This window comes from Zerene cesonia, chromosome 22, assembly GCF_012273895.1.
Source record: "Zerene cesonia ecotype Mississippi chromosome 22, Zerene_cesonia_1.1, whole genome shotgun sequence".
Classification (NCBI taxonomy): Eukaryota; Metazoa; Arthropoda; class Insecta; order Lepidoptera; family Pieridae; genus Zerene; species Zerene cesonia.
In genome coordinates, this window is record NC_052123.1 from 1,063,511 (window position 1) to 1,086,268 (window position 22,758).

The window sequence follows — 22,758 nt, forward strand, 5'->3', positions numbered from 1 at the left end:
ACCGGGTAACTTAGCTGGTGGTTCGCGTGATGGTAAGCGATCACCACCGCCCATGAACAGAGCAGAGGTAGAGCCTCTGTGAACGCACTCTCCTTTAAAGGATAAAGGATAAGGAAAGGATAGACCAAGGGACGAAGTAATGGACCGGGAAGGGAGAGGAAAAGAATATGGGCCTCCGGTTCACTCTCTCCGTCCCTAACCGAACGAAACACAGTAGCATGCTGCTATTTCACGCTGATCCTACGTAGGGGTCTGGTTCTTTCCCTGGTGCGAGTTGGACGTTATAAAAGTGACTTACCGGTAAGCAAGAGTCTGTAAGATTTAGCCATATCGGGTAAGAGAGCCTCCCTGGTGGGCGGTCTGTGGTCCAGCTCGAGATCATGGTGGAAGGTGCAGTTTTCGTGACCTGGAAATAAGGATAAACAAATTGAATATAAATGAATAGGTGACATTGCATTGTGTTGATTTGTGATTTGATTTTTCTGTATCTCTGTTCATGCCAAATAAATGTATGTATTTGTATATAAATCGTATTCGTTATATTTTTCATTAGTATTTCACTCAATTTAACGAAATATGTGATCTCACATAGATTTAGAAATAAAAAAAGCTCGCTAATATTATTCAAATTTCATGAAGTATCAATAAGTAATGAGACAAAAGCATTTCAAATAATTAAATTGATGGAATATACAAGCCTTATTCCAAACACACAATACAATAAATATTCCGAATAACAATAGATATAATCAGAATAAGTGTTACAGTTTCATCACAATAAGTACTTTTCCATAAATTTATTTACCACAAATTAGGAAACAAATTATACATACAGTTACATAAAACGTTTTACGATGTCTCTTCTAAATAAGATGACAATGACTATATTCACACTAATATTATAAATGTGTATGTTTGTTTGGTAGTTTGTCCGTCAATCACGCTGAAACTGCTGAAAGGATTTCGATGAAATTTGGTATGCAGACAGGGTATGAGCTGACTTGGGTGATTGGATACTTTTTATCCCGATTAAGTGCTCCCTTGGGATAAAACAGGAATCTTGATTCCGGGCGAAGTCGGGATGAGCGTCTAGTAGTACATTATGTATGACTTCTATGAATTTTGAACTATATACATAAACACCAGCATATAATATCTGTCTGTTTGGCAACTGTCAAAACGTCTAGATCGAGTCAGCCATTTTGTAGTAATTGACATTTAAAATTTCACATATTCGAATGTTCATAGAGACCCCAGACTTAATTAAGCTAGTAACGTGATCATATCAAAAACCCGGTTTGAAATTACATATTTGTAAGCGAGAATAATTTTGAGGAAATAAAAACTCTATCGATGATCTAAGCATTAACAAATTTGATATTAAAAGCCAAAATCGAAGACGTCATGCATCGACATTATTCATATGTACGTTGTGTAGAAATAACATTATCCACTCATATTATAAAGTAGCTACGCCCCGCAGTAGGAATATCGGGATAAAAAGTTGCCTATATGTTATTCCAGTTGTCCAACTGTCTACGTACCAAATTTCATTGCAATCGGTTCAGTAGATTTTGCGTGACAGAGCAACAAACACACACACATCCTTACAAACTTTCGCATTTATAATATTAGTAGTTTAGGATTGTAATATTAGTAGGATGTGAAAGTTTGTTTGGATGTTTGTCCGTCAATTACGCTGAAACTACTGAACGGATTTGATGCAATTTGGTACACAGACAGGATATGAGCTGACTCGGCTGATAAAATACTTTTTATTCCCATTAAATGCCTTGGGATAAAACAGGAATCTTGAGATCCGTGCGGAGTCGGGTCGAGCGCAGTAACATTATAAAGTCACCTATTTACCATTACTACCATTCGCAGAGAAATCTAATAATGAACGTACAAACACAAAACCAAATGATCTCCCTAAAATTAAAGTCTAAAAGTGAAATATGAAATGGTAACGTAACCCATTCAGTCATTACCACTTGAAACAATTGTCCATAATAGTCATTAATAAAACGGTGTTTTATAAACTTATAAAAGACGTTGATATAAATATGTATTTATATTATTATTATAGAAGAGGGTTCGCGAGAAGCTGCGGGCAACAGCTAGTGTCGAATAAAGATCCACCTAAGTAAATTCTACTAATCGTACTATCCTACTAATATTATAAATGCGAAAGTTTGTAAGGATATGTGTGTGTGTTTGTTGCTCTTTCACGCAAAAACTACTGAACCGATTGCAATGTAATTTGGTACATAGATAGCGGGACAACTGGAATTACATATAGGCAACTTTTTACCCCGATATTCTTACGGGATACGGACTTACGCGGGTGAAAACCGGGGTGCATATAGTTCTTCATAAATCGAAAACTCCATAATTCGATTGTAATAACAACATAATTAAAATATAAAAAATAATAATCCAAAAATAAGAAAGAATTTATTAATATTAAACTGGTTGCTTTTTTACCTCTGTTGTCTGTGAGAGATCTAGATCAATACAGAGATAAACTATATTGATTTTTGGAAAATATTCATAAGATTCCTTTATAAAATATTGATGTATTATATATAAGGATAATTAATAGAATGTAAAAGATAACAAAATGTTTTTAAATGTCCGTATGATGTAATATTTGGAAGGTTTGCGTCTAAATTATAAAATTTATTAAATTGCTTCGTAGTTGATTTTAATCGACTTCCGCATGGTTTAGTGGTTCATATTTGCTTGTCATTCGGAGATCTTGGATACTATGTTAGTGGAGGAAACAATAAATGAAATATATACCTGTACATTTAACCAGAACCTACATAAAAAGTATGAAATATGTAATGCAAAGCTGGTCTTTGACAATTAAAAACAATAGCGTATAAGAAAATGAACTTAAAACTGTCTTCAAATGTATTTCTCATAGCTTTTGTCGATAATAAAAGCAATATCAACCTTATTATCAGCGAGTTAGGGTCTTTATTTTACTAAACGTAACAAAACATTTTAACGGCCTAAGCTTCATACCAATATAAATTTAACCTAATTCGTATGGATTAAAGACGGATTTACAATGCAGTGGAAGTCCTAATCTGGACACGGGAACGTCCACGCAGGGTGGATTTTGGGAAATTTGAATTCGATAATATCTAGTGCTTATTTATGATCGAAAATAGAAAATAGACAACCGATAAACGTATTAAGAGACCCAGTATGTATCATCATTTATTAATCACTACATAGTATAAAACAAAGTCACTTTCTCTGTCCTTATGTCCCTATGTATGCTTAAATCTTTAAAACCACGCTACTGATTTGATGGGGTTTTCTTAATAGATAGAGCGATTCAAAATGAAATGTATATATCTATAATAACATCTATTAAACTACTCCGGATTTAACGCGTGCGAAGCCGCGGGCAAAAGCTAGTTACTTATAATTCCCTAAACGTTAAATAACGAATGTTAGAGTTCATTAAAAAGGGTAAATTCTTAACATAATCTTTATTAAGATAGCAATATTGCTGGTTAACGGACCGAGTTATTTAAATAAGCTTTAAATTTGAATGAAAAAATGTGACTGGTTGATTAACACACTTAAATAAATCTGTAAAATAGATTAAAACTCGTTATTCAATTTAATTACAATAATTGAATTATTAAAAAAGTTTTTATGGCAATGACGTTAAGAGGTTTTTTTTAATGTCTAATACAAACTTATATTTTAATTGTAGCATTATTTTTTCTCAGAAAACAAAATAAAAATAAAAAATCCTGTGAAACTAACGTGTTCCTTAAATTTATTCTTATTTTAAATGGTAAAAGAACATGTATTTAAAATTCAATATAATTTGTAAAAAAAATCAAATAAAAACGAAAATACTGCAATATATAAAAAAGGACAAGAATAAATGAAAATTTCAGCATATTACAGTCACAGTAAGCAGATAGTTGTTTAAATAATTAAAAATGAAGCAATAGTTATTATCTGAGTAATACACATAATAGAAACACAACATAAATTACCATTTGACAATACATAGTCCCGTAAATTGACAGATAAACGGAGCACAGATAAAAAATAATATAGATAAAACAAACCAGGTGTAGTGGAGGTTCGCGGAGTAGCCGGCGTTCCAGGCACTTCGAGATTTCCCTCAGGATCGTTTATGTGGAAATTCTTTAACGCCTCTGGTGTCTTTTTGAATTTACCCACGAATGATCCCTTCTGACAAACGTCCCCATTCTCTTTGTCCTCCGAAATCGAGTTTTTAATTGAGCGCGAACTAATTCGTCGGATCAAAGACGATGGTGGGACGTCATTGGAGTCTTTTCCGTTAACGGCGGCCATGTTAGCACATCAAAGTCTAAAATTGATTTTATTTAAAATTTATTATTTAATTATTGTTCGTGTAAACGTGCGGATTGCGTGGCGACTTCGCTCAAGTGATTTGCACAGTGACCTAACCTCTGAGGTTATATTGGAGACACGTTGTATGTTGATAGCCTTACTGTCAGTTTGCTTCCGAGTGTTTATTATGTTACAATTACTGTTTTGCTATCTTATTGCATAAATTGTTACTTTGTAGTTTAATAGAACGTTAGGTTCACGCAGTTCAAACGATTTCGATGTATTTGAATTTTGCCGCGCATTGGTGTAAAAAAGCCCGCGAAAGAATTTTTCCTTTCAATTTAAATTAAAGGAAAAATACTGGCACGTTATACAGACTAAAAAAAAAAATTAAAATAGGTGGAGTTTTAGAGCAGGTTTTTGTACTTTTTCAATATAATTTAGTGGATTTCATTCTTCGAAGATATTAATTTTTAAAGCGAAATCGATTATAAGTCATGATTACGCAACATTATGAATGAGTTAATTTTATATAAAATTTTGGTACTTTTCATTTCTATACTAATAATATATAACTGAAGAGTTTGTTTGTTTGTTGAACTAATCTAAGGAAATACTAGACCGATTTTAAAAAATAATGACTGCTAAATATGTACCACGGGCGAAGCCCGGACTAATCTAATAGCTTATTATAAGCTATTGTTAGGTTAATATAAGAGTGTTACTATGCGTATAGATGCGTAGATGAGACTTGCTTTTTAATTGGTATTCAGATAAAAATAATGATACTATAAAGAAAGTTTATAAGATTCTAGCTGCGTAAGTCCGTATCCCGTAGGAACATCGGGATAAAAAGTTGCCTATATGTTATTCCAGTTGTCCAGCTGTCTACATACCAAATATCATTGCAATCGGTTCAGCAGTTTTTGTGTGAAAGAGCAACAAACACACACATCCATACAAACTTTTCATTTATAATATTAGTAGGATTTTACACGTAATGATTTTTTTTTGTACAGACAACATAGGAACTGTGAAATATTACCAACTTCAATAAATTTTAATAAGCTGAATGTCGATATCTTAAATCCCAGCCGCCCAATCCCACGCCCCCCGGGTTTTCTCTGAATTAGTTAATAAATATAGCCGAATAACTTAATAAATATAGCCAATATCACTCAGTGAAGTTACAGCATTCTAAAGGTGAATGAATTTTCGAAATCGGTCCACGACTTTTTGTGTTAAAACATTACAAACATACGTACAAAAATGCTTCCAATTTATAATATCTGTTTAGGTGCTTTCGCACTTTTATATCGTAAATAAACATTATCATATGTAACACGTGTCAAGTTATTTTATTTTAAAGTATCTATCCGATTTCTTATGTTATTAAATTTATTATTATTTTTTTAATCTTTACTTTTTATCTTAATATCATAAATTTATGATGTCAGTTTAAAAACGGAATGGAAATAATGGCCGATCTTTATGTATATAATAACGAGAGATGTCATGTCTTTGGACTCTTATCTTTGACATATTATCATGACATATGTTGACATTTCGGGTCAATTGTTTACCCCACTGTAGCATAAAGCGTGGTAATTGGTAATTATGTGGCTTTTTACATGTTTAAGATTAAATGAGTTAATTATTACAGTAAATATCGAACAAAGGAACATGTAGCTACATTAAGAGATAATTGAGTCGCATTTTCTAAATGTTAATTGGCATTTTAATGTTCGGACGGAGACCAGTGGCGCAGAGGTTAAAGCAAGAGACTTCAATCGAGTCGCGGGATCGACTGGGAGTTAAAATTTTTCCACTGACTTCAAAAGAAAGGATATCAATTCGATTGTTTTTTGTGTTTGTTACTTTTGTAAACTCAAATATCTTTCAATTAGACTTCTTAGGGAAGCACTTCCGAATCGTAATTTTATGTACGTTCAATCATACGGACTTACACGGGCGAAACCGCGGGGCGCAGCTAGTTAATAACATATTTACAAAAAAAAATTAAAAATGTATACAGGCGAAGCCAGGGCTCGTAGCTTAGTAATATAGTGTAATATCATATCGTGTTAAATAAGTTACGCAATATATTGAAATAGTAAAAAATCCTGTTTTCATACGCTTTTATTAGCTTGGCCTGTATGTATGTAATCGACTCATTTAGACTAGATTCTGACCCATTTTAAGCTGTCAGATTGAATTCAAACTTTGTACACTTATCAAGGATCTGTGACGATACAATAATTTCATGAGTTTATCTTATTATCTCGATTAGTAAAGCATTTCAATGCTATAAAACTAAAAGTTATTTTTTTTTTGATTAAATGATCTATACTTATATTATAAAGCTGAAGAGTTTGTTTGAACGCACTAATCTCAGCAACTACTGATCCGATTTGAAAAATTCTTTCAGTGTTAAATAGCCCATATATTGAGGAAGGCTATAGGCTATATATGTACTACGGGCGAAGCCGGGGCGGACCGCTAGTTTACTATAAGAGTGGAGACAGATTACTTGATTCTATCATTAAAGCGTGTTTGGTTTAACTATATTCAATTTAATTCTGTATCGTATTTATATTAATTAAATTTTAACATATTTAGATTGATGTAAATAAATTTTTTCTGTGTACGTAATGATGGTTTAACACGCAGACCAGTTCAACCAGCCACACAATTATAGCAAAGAATGTCTGTGTGTCACTAATGATATCATAAACTACTTGCACCGGTTTCGAAGTCCAAACGGACTGGCTATATTTAGAAAAGAAACAGACGTATCCGCGGTATAGAGGTAGCGTTAATGTTCCGATATGATGAAATATTTATATTATAGTATATGTTATTTTCTCATTATAATTATATAAAAAACTCGTTTTGATAAGATTATGAAGTGATATACACATTAACTAACTAAATTTTTGTTGGTTTTCTTGGGTTCCGTAGCCAAGGGTGAAACGAGACCCTGTTACTATGACTTCGCTGTCCGTCTGTCTGTCTGCCGGGCTGTATCTCATGAACCGTGATAGACAATTGAAGACATTTGAGGCATCATGGTTTGGGTGGTTGGGTGATCATTTTTTATCGCTATTCTTTAGACTATTTCTACATTTCAAATCTTTCTCTTTCTTTTTTCCCTTTTTTCTTCAAACTTTTCCTAAACCCACAGGTTGCCTGGAAGACATCGCTTCTTACCGATAAGGCCGCCTATTTGTACCGCGTTTACTCTATTTGTGAATATTTTTTTTGTTTTTATTTTGTTTTATGTGTGTGCAATAAGTGTCTTATTATTATTATTATTTGTACGGAGCCCATAATCGCAAGTCCAACTCGCACTTGACCGTTTTTATTGTGAAAAAGTAATCAAACATTGACTAGTTCTGGATGGTTTATTAACTGGATGTGTAACATATCTTCATATTTAATTTGTAAATAAATTATATACAAGTTTATTTTATGTTCATTAAAAATGTTGTATACTGCTCAATCAATTTTAATGAAACTAGAGTATTAGTTGCCTTATAAATATTTAGTGTTTTATTTTAAGAGAATAAAATTAATGCGCTGTTACAATCGGTCAAGGTTGTTGATTTTATTAAATAATATATGTCTTGCTTTCGGCTTTGCTCGCGTTCGATTATAAAAAGATCCATTCTCGAGTCTCGTGACAAACACACATACAGACGGAATATGTAATGGTCTATATATAGATATTTAAATTTCAAATTCTTGTCATTGCAATTAAAAAGTTTTAATAAACCTAAGTATTACGTATATATTAGACTAGCTATGCCCCGCGGTTTCATCCGCGTAAGTCCGTATCTCGAAGGAATATTGGGATAAAAAGTTGCCTATATGTTATTCCAGTTGTTCAGCAGTCTACGTACCAAAATTCATTGCAATCGGTTCAGTAGATTTTGCGTGAAAGAGCAACAAACACACACACATCCTTACAAACTTTCGCATTTATAATATTAGTAGAATTTAATAGATTTTAACCATTATGTCTGCGTCTACGCTGTTTTAATATAATTCAATTTGTTTAAGTGAATATAATATAATATGCATATTTTTCATAATTATGATTATTAATTGCAGATTTATTTATTTAAACATTTTAAAATATAAGCCATATTTATTAAAATTGCTTAAATTATCTTTAATAAGTTTAAACCTAACCCGACTTAGTCCTTGTTATAACGAACAACCGAATTATTCGTCGTATATTTGAAATCGGTCCAGCAGTTTCGGTAACCATTACAAACAAACATACAAAAAACACACGTGTTTCCTCTCAATAATGTTAGATAGATGACCTACATATTACAGGGGTCAGAAACAACACGTTCTTACCAGATGTTATTTGATCATATGACCATTAAACGCACGAGTTGAAATTATGTTGCGCCTTAATTTTCAATGCTTCATGTTATAAGCGTAATTTGTGTGTTTGGATGTTTGTTCGTTAATCACGCTGAAACTACTGTGTGAAATTTCGATGAAGTTTTGTATACAGACGGGATATGAGCTGACTTGGGTGATAGGATGCTTTATATCCGGGCGGAGCCGGGGCGGACGTCCAGTGACTAATATCTTACTTCCTACATCCTATTAATATTATAAATGCGAAAGTTTGTAAGGATGTGTGTGTGTTTGTTGCTATTTTACGCAAAAACTACTGAAACGATTGCAATGAAATTTGGTACGTAGACAGCTGGACAACTGGAATAACATATAGGCGAATTTTTATCTCGATATTCCTACTGGATTCGGACTTACGCGGGTGAAACCGCGGGGCGCAGTTAGTTATCTATAAATTTGTTAGTGCGTCTGTTTGTCCTTCTTACACGATGCAACGGAACGATTTTTTTTATTTACTTTGCTTGTTTTATATTTTTTAATATATTTAATACAAAAGATACAGTTAATTAAATCTTAGATTTTATGAACGTTAGTTGGCAGTTAAGCGATTCGGTGTGTTACATAACATGGATTAAGTTAAACGTAACTTAGGTTATATATTATATAAAGTCGGTAAAACGGCTGAATTTAATTAATTTGTTTGTTCTACTTATCTGGATTGTAAGTAAAAAAAATGTCTACCCGTGCAAAGTTAAGTCATTAACTTAAGTTAAATTAAGTTACACACACAGACATTGCAGTATATTATATATTGTATCGAAACATATCCATAAAAAATTTCTTTATTTTTTTTAATTTGCGGATGCCATTTAGTGTATTTTTATAGACCATGTCGCTACCACATTTTTGGTGACTACAACCACACATATATCAAAAACTGTCCAGCAGTTTGATATGTACGGCGTGCCAAACAAACATACATATACACATACGCTCGAACATTACCTTCCTCCGGTCAGTCGGTTAAAACATATAATGAACTTGATATTGATACAATGAAAGTCGAGGTTAATATTTTCGGTTAACTAAACGAGTACTGGTTATTAGTAAGATTGAACCTTGGTTAAATCTGAACTAGATTGTTGGAACAAAGGATTTTCTGTTGAACCGATTTCGTAAAAGGGGGCTAAGTATTTCAATGTATTCTGCTTGTTGGTTATGATATTTTTTTAAGATTTTATCATTTTTATTAAATCGGTGTTCATAGAAATATCTATTCGATTTATATTCAACTAGCTTCCCGGCTTCGCCCGTGGTACATATATAGCCTATAGCCTTCCTCAACAAATGGGCTGTCTAACACTGTAAGAATCAAATCGGACCAGTAGTTCCTGAGATTAGTGTCAAACAAACAAACTCTACAACTTCATAATATTAGTATAGATAAATGCTAAAATTCACATTCTATTTTTATAAAACAGTTTTCGCAAAAACTTTGCATTTCATTAATACTAAATTATAAAATTTCAAGGTTAAATTGCGAATGTCGTAACTTATTATTAGATAAAGTTATTCTATCTGTCTGTCTATTTGTATTTTCTTCACAATAAAACCACTGAATAGATTGGGATGAAAATTGAAAGTGCTAGAGCAATTGCATATAAAATGAGTCACCCATCCAATTAGCGAACATGCCAACCATTGCTTAACCTAGTTTTTTACAATGGGTTGGTTATAGCGGCAACAAGGATATATTATTTTTGAAAATTTCAACCGTCTCTATCACGGTTCATGAGATACAACCTGGTGGCAGACAGACTGACGGACAGCGAGGTCTTAGCTATGCGGTTTTACCCTTTGCCTATGGAACCCTAAAAGAGTCATCATCAGGCCATATATGTTCCCAATTGTGACCTCCTATGAGGGTTCAGGCCATAATCCACCACGCTGGCCGAGTGCGGGTTGGCAGATGTCACATGTCGTCGAATTTTTGACTCTCGGACATGCCGGTTTCCTCACGATGTTTTTAAAATATTAAATGACTAGCTGCGCCCCGCGGTTTCGCGTAAGTCCGTATCTCGAAGGAATATCGGGATAAAAAGTTGCCTATATGTTATTCCAGTCGTTCAGCAGTCTACGTACCAAATTTCATTGCAATCGATTCAATAGTTTTTGCGTGAAAAAGCAACAAACACACACACATCCTTACAAACTTTCGCATTTATAATATTAGTAGGATAGTAGGATATAGTAGGACTAGTAAACACATTTAACCGACATAGCTTCAACTACTGTATTGATTACATGTGACCTTAATTTTAATGTAGTACTAGCTAACCTGACAGTGTTAGGTTATACCTATAACTAAAGTGTACAAAAAATAGTTCACGACCTATGCTAAGACTATGATACATAAAATCCCACAGGAATCGGAGAAGTCATTTCTAAGGATTTTTGTCTAAGTCAAACACTGTTATACGGGAGTCTTATATAAATACTAGCTGCGCCCCGCGATTACACCGCGTAAGTCCGTATCCCGTAGGAATATCGGGATAAAAAGTTGCCTATATTTCCAGTTGTCCATCTCTCTACGTACTAAATTTCATTGCCAACGATTCAGTAGTTTTTGTGTGAATGAGTAACAAACACACACATCCTTACAAACTTTCGCATTTATAATATTAGTAGGATGTCGAAGTTGCAGCTTTCTAATGATGAAAGAATTTTTAAAATCGGTCCAATAGTTTTTGAGTTAATCCATTACAAACAAACAAACACTTCGTCTTTATAACATTAGTGTAGATTATTTAACCAATACCGAATATTGCATCAGAAAATAAGAATGCGTTCAGAATCTTAATGTTTATTTAGATTTTGGACTACATTCCGAATGACTCGCTTTTTATATGCTATACAGATCACTTTCTTTTCTATAAAAATGGCTGGATCGTGTTTTCGAACTTATCTAATTAAGATTACATTTAATCTTTAGTTTTATAGCATTGAAATCCTATTGATATTATAAATGCGAAAGTTTGTAAGGATGTGTGTGTGTGTTTGTTACTCTTTCACGCAAAAACTACTGAACCGATTACAATGAAATTTGGTACATAGCTTGAACTGGAAGACCACATAGGCATCTTTTTATTATCATTCCTACGGGATACAGTCTTACGCGGGTGAAATCGCGGGGCGCTAGTGCTTTATAAATAGGAAATACTTAAATAGAATTAATTTATTTTGTAAGATTATGAGTGTTAACCCTCATAGGAGGCCTGTGTCCCAGCAGTGGGAACATATATGGGCTGATGATGATTAAGATTATAATCATAAACAACTTATTACTACTTAAGATGTTTTATCTGAACTTATTAGATGTACGTGCTATAAAACTATTATAATATAAAGGTGACATTGACGGAAGTCGCTTAATTATTTTGAGTTTTATTCGGTGGAAGGTTTTTTTGTGTAAATGTGATTTATAACCGAGTCTATTCAGTATTTTTATATAGGTGTTATTATACTTTTATTTCTTTTGAATGTTAATTTGATATTTTGTAATTTTTTTCCGACTGCGACCGAAAGAGGGTAATGTTTTTGGAGCGCATGTATGCATATATAATGTAAATGTAGATGGCTATGCATGTTTATTTATTTGATACGCCTCACAGCCGAAACCGTTGCTCGGATAGGCTATTTATATGTTTAAGTTTTTTTAGTTTTTCTTTCATATCAAAATACAGTAATTTAATTATATGATTTTTGTGTCAGGACTAGTACTTATGGAAATAATCATAAAATGTACAGATTTTCTCCATAAAACAAACACGATACTGACCTATGGGTAAAAATAAAAGTTGACTTCATGAATACCCATACTACTACATTAGAATTTTGGCTGGCTTTTAGAAGCTGCTATTTTAAGCAAATTTGGTTCTAAATATCTTGAAAAGTAGGATTAGTTTACAATAACTCCATTATATATTGATAAACGTGTCTTATATTTGTATCGCGTTAAGAAAAAGTGATAACAAAAAATTACCAATTAAATGAATTTTTTAAATGCATCTGTTTATTTCGCATATACTCGGTTATATTGAAAATTATATTTAATTGAGCTAACGATGAATATATTATGGGAAAAACGTTAATAACTTGTTGCTTATTGCTAAACCACGTCGGTAAAGTTTTTATCGTCTGCATGATATCAAATAATTCATTTAATTATCAACGAATGCATATATTATGGTCGTAGTGGATAAGTAGTTAATTTAGTGCATTAGTAGTATGTTTTTGGTAGGTGTAACATTATTTGTTCTGAGTGAGGGACGTAGTGAGTGACCGACTCAAACCTCACTCACTTAAAGCTTATTACGATCAGAACGATATACAGTATTTATATTTAAATTGCACGTTAGACACAACAGTCGTAACAGCTCAGCCTAGAAGTATGAAACTTTTTCAAGATTGTTCAAGATGGGACATTTGGAAGTTTAGCGTCTATCTAACTAAGATGGGGATAATTGATTGAATGATGAATATAATAAAAATTAAATTAATAAAGTTATTAAAAAAAATGATTTATATGATTTATCGTCTTATTATCGTTATTCTTATATGAGACTAGCTGCACCCGGCAAACGCTGTTCTGCCTTACTCTTATCGTTTAGTGGTATGAAAAATAGATGTTAGCCGATTCTCAGACCTACCCAATATGCTTACCAAATTTCAGAGGAATCGGTCAAGCCGTTTCGGAGGAGTGTAGAGACTAACATTGTGACACGAGAATTTTATATATAAGAAGATTATAAATGATATAAGAAAATACTCACGCACACTAACAAATAAATATGTGGATAGGAATGTGAGCGAAAGCGCACTAATGCACAGCTGCAGTTAGGGTTGTCAAAGAAACAAAAAGTAAAACAAAAAAAAAAGTAAAAAAAAATTTAATGTTTCTTGGAATAAATTACCATTTACAGCTTGAAATTTGAAAATGCAAAATTTAAATCGCACTTTTCAAGATGTTTGATACTATTTTACACAAGAACAACTGGTCGGTTCTGTATGAAGTGTAAAGAGATAGATATTTGTGAAATTATCTACTTGAAAGAAACCTATGTATCTGCATAGACTACTTTTTTTCCAGGTACCATGCGAGTAAATTCGCGGGTTCCAGCTAGTGTCAATATGTATAGAACTCGCTTTCTTTATGATACTTAAATATCCTTTCGTTTAATTGAGAGTATGATCTATCTGAATAATTAGTTTTATTTAAATAAGTGCAGTTTTTACATAAACTACAAACAAATATCATATGATAATGTCACAATTAAAATATTAGAAATAAAAAATTAAATAGTGGCAACCCTATCTAATTATTGTCATATAAACAATCGTGAATGAATTATAGCTCATTAGGAATAAAATTTACATGCGATTATAATAAAATATTAATTTTGTCACGTTTTATTTCATCAATTAAGGATTTAACAACATATTACTGATTAAAATAACTTTTAACGCTTCGTTCTTTGATTGCTTATCTCTTCTTACCTTTAGAAGCCAAAATTTAACCAGTTATTTTTGTGGAATTTAAATAATTACTGTATATTTTACTTAAATATAGATAAAATACAACATAAAGGTATTTTAAAACAATATATTAATTCTGCGATTTACATACGCTAATCTACGAATAGTTATTTCATAATGGTTTATCTCCATTAAAGTCAATTAAAATCCATTCAGCCGTTGCTATGTCAAACACGATTTCCCGATTTACATGCGAATTTTTTTTGTATCAACTATGTTACTCCCATCAAAGATGGTCCACAAATGATGTGGTTGCCCTTCCAAATGATTACGTAAAGGCCTTTTAATAATTACGAACTGCCGTTACCGTTAGGGTTGTCACCAACACTTTATAAAAAAGTATCTATACTACTATAATACATATTGAAATTTAAGGTAATTGTACTATTTATGATACGAGGGCAATAAAGCGTGAGAATACTTTATTGTACGCTAGTTGTTCGCACCGGTTTCACCCGTGATACATATATAGCCTATGTCACTCAGTGTAATTGCAGCTTTCTAATGGTGAAAGAATTTTTGAAATCGGTCCAGCCGTTCACACGTGATCGCGTCACCAAAATAGGGATTCATTTATATACAGATTGTTTGTAATTTTTGATAGGTAAAACTTATTGTTTAACGTGATTTTCATGTCATTATTTACTACTGGCAACCAATATAGTCGAAAAGTGGCAGCCCCTTTTTTTTTTTTTTTTTTTTTTTTTATAGTGGGGAAATCTTGCATAGATACCCACGGCCCCCGGAGATGGAGCCGTGGGTTATGTCGGATTCTTACCGACCAAAACCCCACTGTGTTCCGTCTAGCCACTTGAGTGAAGGGGCCACGGGAGGGGCCGGCCTGGTTAAAATACGTCCGCAACCAAAGTGGCAGCCCTACTCAAAATGTCCTTGTTGAAAGTGAATGTTTGTCCTCACTCGTTTTATACGTTGAGCTCAACAGATCTAAGGTTCTTTTCAAATGATAAAGTGAATGCAATTTTGGTATCGAATACCGCAGTGAGACTAGTTGCTGCACGTGTATCTGGCCATACAGACATACACTGTTTATACATAGGCAAGTCGTGTTATGACGGTAGTTACTGGAAACTAGTGTTACAGAAACTCTTTGTAACTAGCACTGATGTGGTGTCTATTTTGGCATCATCAATCTACATCTATACTAATATTATAAAGAGGAAAACTTTGTTTGTTTGTTTCGTTGTAATGAAAATGCTCAAAAACTACTGGACCGATTTAAAAAATTCTTTCACCATTCGAAAGCTACATTATCCACGAGAAACATAGACTATATTTTATTTTAGAAAATATAGGGTTCCGTAAGATATCTTTATTGAAACATCCAAACCAGTATACCTATAAAGCTGAAGGGTTAGTTCGTTTGATATTATTTAAACTCAAATATATAACTCTAATCGCAATAATTCAGATATTCAACTGGACAGCTATATATTATAAAGCTGAAAGTTTGTTCGTTTGTTTGTTTGAACGTGCTAATCTCAGGAACTACTGGTCCGTTTTGAATTCTTTCAGTTTTAGATGCCCTACAAAAAAAGTATTGAGGGAGAATTTAGGCTTTATATGTACCACGGGCGGAGCCGGGGCGGACAGCTAGTTATAATATAAAATTCTTTATTTTATGTTTGTTTCTGTGTGTCTGTATGACTGTGTCTATGTCTATGCCTATAGTTTCCACGAATCGTTAATCTACACTAATATTATAAGGAAATTTTTGTGTTTTAGTATGTTTGCAATGTTTTCACACAAAACTGTTGGATCGATTTAAAAAAATTTACTATAAGTAAGCAAGTTCACTGATTTACATAGGCTATGCATGTACCACGGGCGAAGCTGGGGCGAATAGCTAGTGTATTGTAATCTGGATCACCATAATAGCCTAACTTTTTGATATATACATTATTATATGAAATAAATTAAACAGAATATGTTCAAAATCTTAATACAAACAACATAAAAAACTAATCAAATTTGTAAATCTACATTAATATCATAAAGCTAAAGAGTTTGTTTGTTTGTTTGAACGCACTTATCTCAGGAACTACTGGTCCGATTTGAAAATTTATTTCAGTGTTAGATAGCGCATTTATTGAGGCTAATAGGCTATATATGAAGGACGGGCGAAGCCGGAGCGGACCGCTAGTATATTTATATTCGAAATATTATTTATTTGGAAGCATCTAGTTTTTAATCACTTAGTTAAAAAAAATATAATATAAAATCACACAAGGAAGGATCAAAAGAGATAAGATTTAATATTGTCGTTTGAGTTAAGTGGAGGGTGGGGGGGGACTGGGAATTTATAAGGTTTGATACACTTAACTAGGTATCCACTAGCAGTGGTGGCTCAGTGGTGAGAACCTCGGACTTCAAAATCGATAAGTCGGAGTTCGAGACCGGGCGAGCGTGCAGGAAATAAATTGATTTTTCAATTTATCTGCACATGTGAATAACATCACCACTGCTTAAAACGGTGAAGGAAAACATCGTGAGGAAACCGGCATGTCCGAGAATCAAAAAGTTCGACGACATGTGACATCTGCCAACCTGCATTTGGCCAGCGTGGTGGATTATGGCCTGAACCCTCATAGGAGGCCTGTGTCCCAGTAGTGGGAACATATATGGGCTGATGATGATGATACACTTAACTTAAATTTGACTTTTTTTAATCAGAACTAGACTAAATTTTAAAGGGAACAGACGTAAGCTTTCAGATAAAATACCACCAAATTTTGTTCATCCAGCCGAAAATTCGGAGGCAACAAACACAAAATTACAGTCGAATTGAGGACCTTCTCCTTTTTTCAAGTCGGTTGAAAATCACAAGGAAATATCTCCTATATTGTCAGTTAACAACGAAGGAGAATTAATTATTATTTAAATACCTACTTTGAAAAGAATGATAATTGATAAGTAATAATAAACATAATGACTTAGGAACTACATATAGAATAAGTATGTGAAGTTTGTTTGTGAGTTTGTTTGTTGGGTCAATGTAATCTGAAACTGCTGGACAAAATTTGAGAAAATCCGGCAATAATGTAGATTATATTTAGAGACATGGTCGCTATTATAGCAGTATAGTTCCTGGGTGTTGTATTATTAAAGAAAATAGAGGAAGTAGTAGAAAGTAGTCTTATAAGGTATAGTATATACATCCTACTTCCTACTAATAATATCAACGTGAAAGCTTGTAACTATAAATGGATGGATGAGTGGATGTATGGATGTTGGTTACCCTTTCACGCGAAACAAGCTTATCGTGTCTGTTTGAAATTTAGTACAGAGATAGATTATAATCTGGATTAGCACATAGGCTACACGCGAGTGACGCCGCGGGTTGCTCCTAAAAAAACTAAAATTTACAGAATTTTGTATGTCTGTTTCACCTGTCTAATATCTGAAACAGCTGTACCAATTTTTACGAGACTTTCATTATCAGATAGCTGATAGCATATGTAAAAGCGGTCACATGTGTAAATAATGTATCTTCAATATGAATAAATAGGCTTAGAAGAATCTCACGTCTCATCATCTTTAACCGAGTCCTAAAAACGAAGTTAGGTTTCTAAGTTAGGTATAGTGATTTTTTGGTTTATTTAAAGTACATAGTACAGCTGTACTTGTTGTTAAGTAATTTGTTATTAATGATTTAATCGGAAGCTTTCAGCTCGGCTGTTTTAGCCAAATGTTTGATAAAAATAATTGGGTACACATTGTAGGAATCTAGTATAAACTACTATACCGTATCAGATAATGTTTTTTGTTTATATTTTATGATAAGCGATAGCTTAAACATTTTTTATTATATAATATTTTATACGAACTAGTACAGATAAATAAAAACGCGAATCATTGCGATTTATCATTTGAACTAGAAATATGTTAGTAAACAAAATAATTATCATAATACGACTCGGATGCAAACTGTTTTATCTTAATATCCTTTCATATATCATATTCTTTATTCATATCAATGCAATGGGATAATATTTTCAAAGAATCACTTACACGTTCGAATTTCAAAAGTTTATATTTACTTACGCAAACAAACACAAAACACTGGCACACAATAAAATATTCGCGCGCAATCCGCACAGATTAAATATTGCGTGTTTTTTTTTTTAAGAATATTAGGCTAAGACTACTTACGAGGCGTGAAAAAAAAATGAATGTTATAAAATTAAGGATCGCTTAGAAACGCGCGCTCTCGTTTCTTACTTATGGCTGACTGTCGTCGATGGGAGGTTCAGATGATTTTTGTACGTCTGCGCTCGTCCGAGCCCGGGAAATCGATACGTCACCGCAAACGTCAAAAACCTGTTGAGATTCGCGGTTTTTTTTTTCGGTCACACGTGATTATCTATGCCACTTGTTTTGTTTTGTTTGTATCAAATATTTTGAATATCAAAGATGCACATAGAAAATTCAAGGACGTGACGAAAAAAAAAATTGCATGTAATAAATAGTGATGTCCACGATATACTTTGACATTAAGTAAATATCTATTGTTTTAAGTTGATAGGCTTTTTCGACAATAATAAGCATAACTTAATATCTTATGCAAATATTGTTATTATTAAGAATAAAATTGTGGTTTGTATAATCCGATTCAAATTTTGGAATTTTGTTACGTTACAAAAGTTTTTATTGTATTTGTCACTTATGTGCACTGTCCCAACAACGGTTTACTAAAGACGTAGTATGCCGCTCCATTTCAAAAAAGTAGTATTGTATTAGACAACCTCTTCGGAAATGCTGTCAGGTGGGAGTTATGAATGGAATGACAGCAAATTATAAAAATGCAAGCAATTTTTGAATTTTTTAAAATTCAAGTTTCAAAATCCGAAAGTTATCATATCGATATACGATATATTTTTTATCGATAAACGTGCTGCCATCGCCTTGTCAAGCACTAGCGTAACAAATATTATTCTATTTTAAATATAATTTTTACAAATTCTGTTTATAATTATGAAATATATCTAAAAATCCATATAGAACGATATAAATATTTTGTTAAAATGAGTTAATTATTATTTAACAAAGTATGGTATGGAATATACTTAGTGATAAAATCGAATTTATGAAAGAAAGAAAGAAAGAAAGAAAGAAAGAAAACAAGCTTCATTGCCACATAACAAAACTAATATAACTTAAAAATTAAAACTAATATAAATTAAAAATTAACATAAAAAATGCAATCGGGACAGACTCAGCCATGCTGACGGGCTTTAGCCCCGGACAGTGCTGATTTTCAGTCTGCCCACGCGATCTTTATGTGTAAAAAAAAGGTGCATTAATGCAGATAATTTAATTTTTAGATAATTTTTATGTAAACTCATATTCAAATACATAACACTATATCACAATTGTATTTTTAAGTATTTCATTAGTATGCATGTAGTATATAGTTATTCTATGGTTTATCACGTAAAACTTACTGGGTTATGGCCTAAAATATAATGACATGGGGGATATTACACTATCATTTATCTAGCATCTATGAGTCTTTATTGGATAATTAGATAAGATTCAATTTAACCTTAAATTAAATTGTCGATTAAAATAGATCAAACATATGATCACTTGTATGATCCGAGATAAATGATAGTATAATATCCCACATAGGCAATGATTCGCTGTCTCTTTCATTCTCCGTTGGTTGGAATTTGACTTTTTCACGAAAACATTGAAAACTCTTTGGTTTATGTGATCAAATATGTAATATTCTTATGGAGTATCGTTATAAAAGGATTACTGTGAATTGTGCAATAGGATATTATAATTAATATAATCGAGGTTAAAGACCATATATAATATATGTGTATTGCTCTATTTATTAATGATTTTGTATATATTATTGAACGACATATTAAATTCTATTGCGTTGACGCATGCATATAATAAAATCTTATAATTAATTCTAGGTATAATCAAATATTAAAATTATAACTTATTTCCCAAAGCAATCCACCATTACTACGATGAAAGAAAGTATTTTTTAAGTATTCATGTTTTATTATTTATTAAAACAAAACAAACAAACAACTCGTTTAAATTAAACAAATTCCTTTAAAGGTAGATTCAACTAAATTGTCTCACTTGCTTCTTATATAAAGAATACTTAAGAAAATTGTTCAAACCTAGCGATATTAGTTATAATAATAAGATAAACTCATTAGATTATTGCATTAACACCGATTCTTAAGTGTACAAAGTTTGAATTAAATCTGTCCGTTTAAAGTGGTTCAAAATCGAGTCGAAAGGAGCTGTCATACAACCTAATATGAGTATGTCAAAAACAAATATTGGTTGTGACGTCAAACGTCAGTGATTCTGCATAATCTGTGGTCATATTATAAATAATATTTATCAAGAAAACATATAAAATGTCCAAGCAGGTACTCATTAAAATTTGCGCGGGACTTACCTCTGATGAATCGTTTGAATAAAACAGTATAGGGCTGTACAAAACGAGTTTTGACAATAAATCATCTATACATGTAAAAATATTGCATCACGTTGATTTTAATAAAATATTTGAAATATTTTATTTTTATACTATTACTTTATTATAGTGAACTATTTTAAATTCTTATTAACTGAACCGATAAACTTTACAACGCCACAATATTTTTTGACGCATTTTTCTTACCTATTATGGACTTTTATAAATGCATCAATACCAAAATTATCAAAGTCAGCCCAGCCATTCTCGAGTTTTAGCGAAACTAACGAACGGAATTAATTTTTATATACAAAGATGTGATACAGGTATCCTCGTTTAATACCATTTTCAGGTCTTCTAGCACTACATGCACTAACTTTTATAGAGATTTATTTTATTGACATATGATAATTAGCACAATCAGTTACTGAGTATGTGGAAATGAGCAATGACAAGGCAATTGCATTATAGAGTTTTTATATTTCTACATCAAATAAAAAAATATATAAACAAAATTTGTTCAACCCTAAGCAGTTTCTCAATTCTTAGTATTATTTTTTTTCTTACAACCGTTATAAATTTGTCCTGTTGTTTTATATAACGACTAGCGGTCCGCCCCCGCTTCGCCTGTGGTACATATACACTAATACTCATACACATCACATCATCGAACATCGAATAATGTCGAACATCGAATTTTTACCATCGGTCTAATTGTTGCTGAGACTGCACGTTCATACAAACAAACTGTTCAGATTGATATGATTCTCTGCTAAATTTACGTATTCTATTATTCTTAAAGTTTGTTGGAAGCTCATGCGCAAGACTTTCTAAGGCACTTTGAGATCCAAATAAGAATAGGATCGAATCAGTGCCATATTGTGACGTCATAAACGTTTACTGGAAGAAATTTAGATATAAGTTATGTGTATATGTACAACAAAAGTATTGAAATATGAAATTTGAGTCAGGAAAATTAAAATAAGCTAATAAGGCGATTTAAAACGTAAACTGACTAATTTATATGAGACTGAATCTACATTTGACTGATACTCTATAATTTTTTTTCCCGCAATCGATTTAACGGTATGAAAGGCACTAATCATTAAACCAACGGGATGTAGGCGTAGGCTCTACACAGGTTTTAACCTCTAGGGTTTTCCAACAGGGTAATACCCTGAAGTACCCATTTAATTCCTTCTTACATCTGCTGTGTCTATCATAACTTCGCGTTCTGTTTTCGCGCGAAATGACAAAACGCGCGAAATTTTTTTTTAATTCTCTTTTTTTTTTCTTCCTACTTTCAACCGTCTTCAATAAAGAATTAGGTTATGAATTTGATTGTATTTTTTGTGTTTGTAACAATCATATCTTTTTTATAGCTTGAATCGTTCCTTATAATTATTGTCTTATCCGAAAGCTGGTGCCTCCCATGTAATCCCATTTCCCAAGTCTATGTCTGACAATTTGAATATGGTTCAGCTTTTAGTTAAAAAATTGCTAGAAAATTATAATACAATTAATAAAAAGATAATGAATAAACTACCAAGAACCGTTGTAATGTTTATGGCCTAGACGACAAATAATGACGTAGGTAGTAATGACATAGACATCTCATACATTACGGGGTAAACCAAGTACCCAAGTAGGAGGTGATTGGGTATTTTCTTGTGTGCTGTGACAATTTCCGATAATGGAAATAAAATGTTTTATTTCATTATTCTACGAAACATTTAAGGATTATGCATGTCTCATCATAAATCATTCATTTCACAAATCATTGATGATTTGTTAACCCTCATAGGAGGCCTGTGTCCCAGCAGTGGGAAGATGTATGGGTTGATGATGATGATGATTTATGAACTAATTTTAAATTTGATATCGTACTCACTATTTTATTACCAATTGTTTAAAGTGTTACATATATAATAATAAAATAAATAAAAAATTTGTGACCTTAT

General features: G+C 32.3%; 1 protein-coding gene across 2 annotated transcripts in view; it reads right to left on the minus strand.

Annotated features, from left to right (window-relative positions):
• LOC119836129 (GTP cyclohydrolase 1) overlaps positions 1-22,758 on the minus strand; it is a 38,126-nt gene that overhangs the window by 6,416 nt on the left and 8,952 nt on the right. The window contains exons 1-3 of one of the 2 annotated variants that reach the window (XM_038361385.1): positions 18,499-18,614; positions 4,107-4,372; positions 299-406 (exon numbers count right to left, since the gene is read on the minus strand). In XM_038361385.1, coding sequence (XP_038217313.1) covers positions 299-406; positions 4,107-4,356 — 358 coding nt within the window. In that variant the 5' untranslated portion in view covers positions 4,357-4,372; positions 18,499-18,614. Of the gene's footprint in view, positions 1-298; positions 407-4,106; positions 4,373-18,498; positions 18,615-22,758 lie in introns of those variants that run through there. The other variant, XM_038361386.1, reaches the window with a different exon arrangement.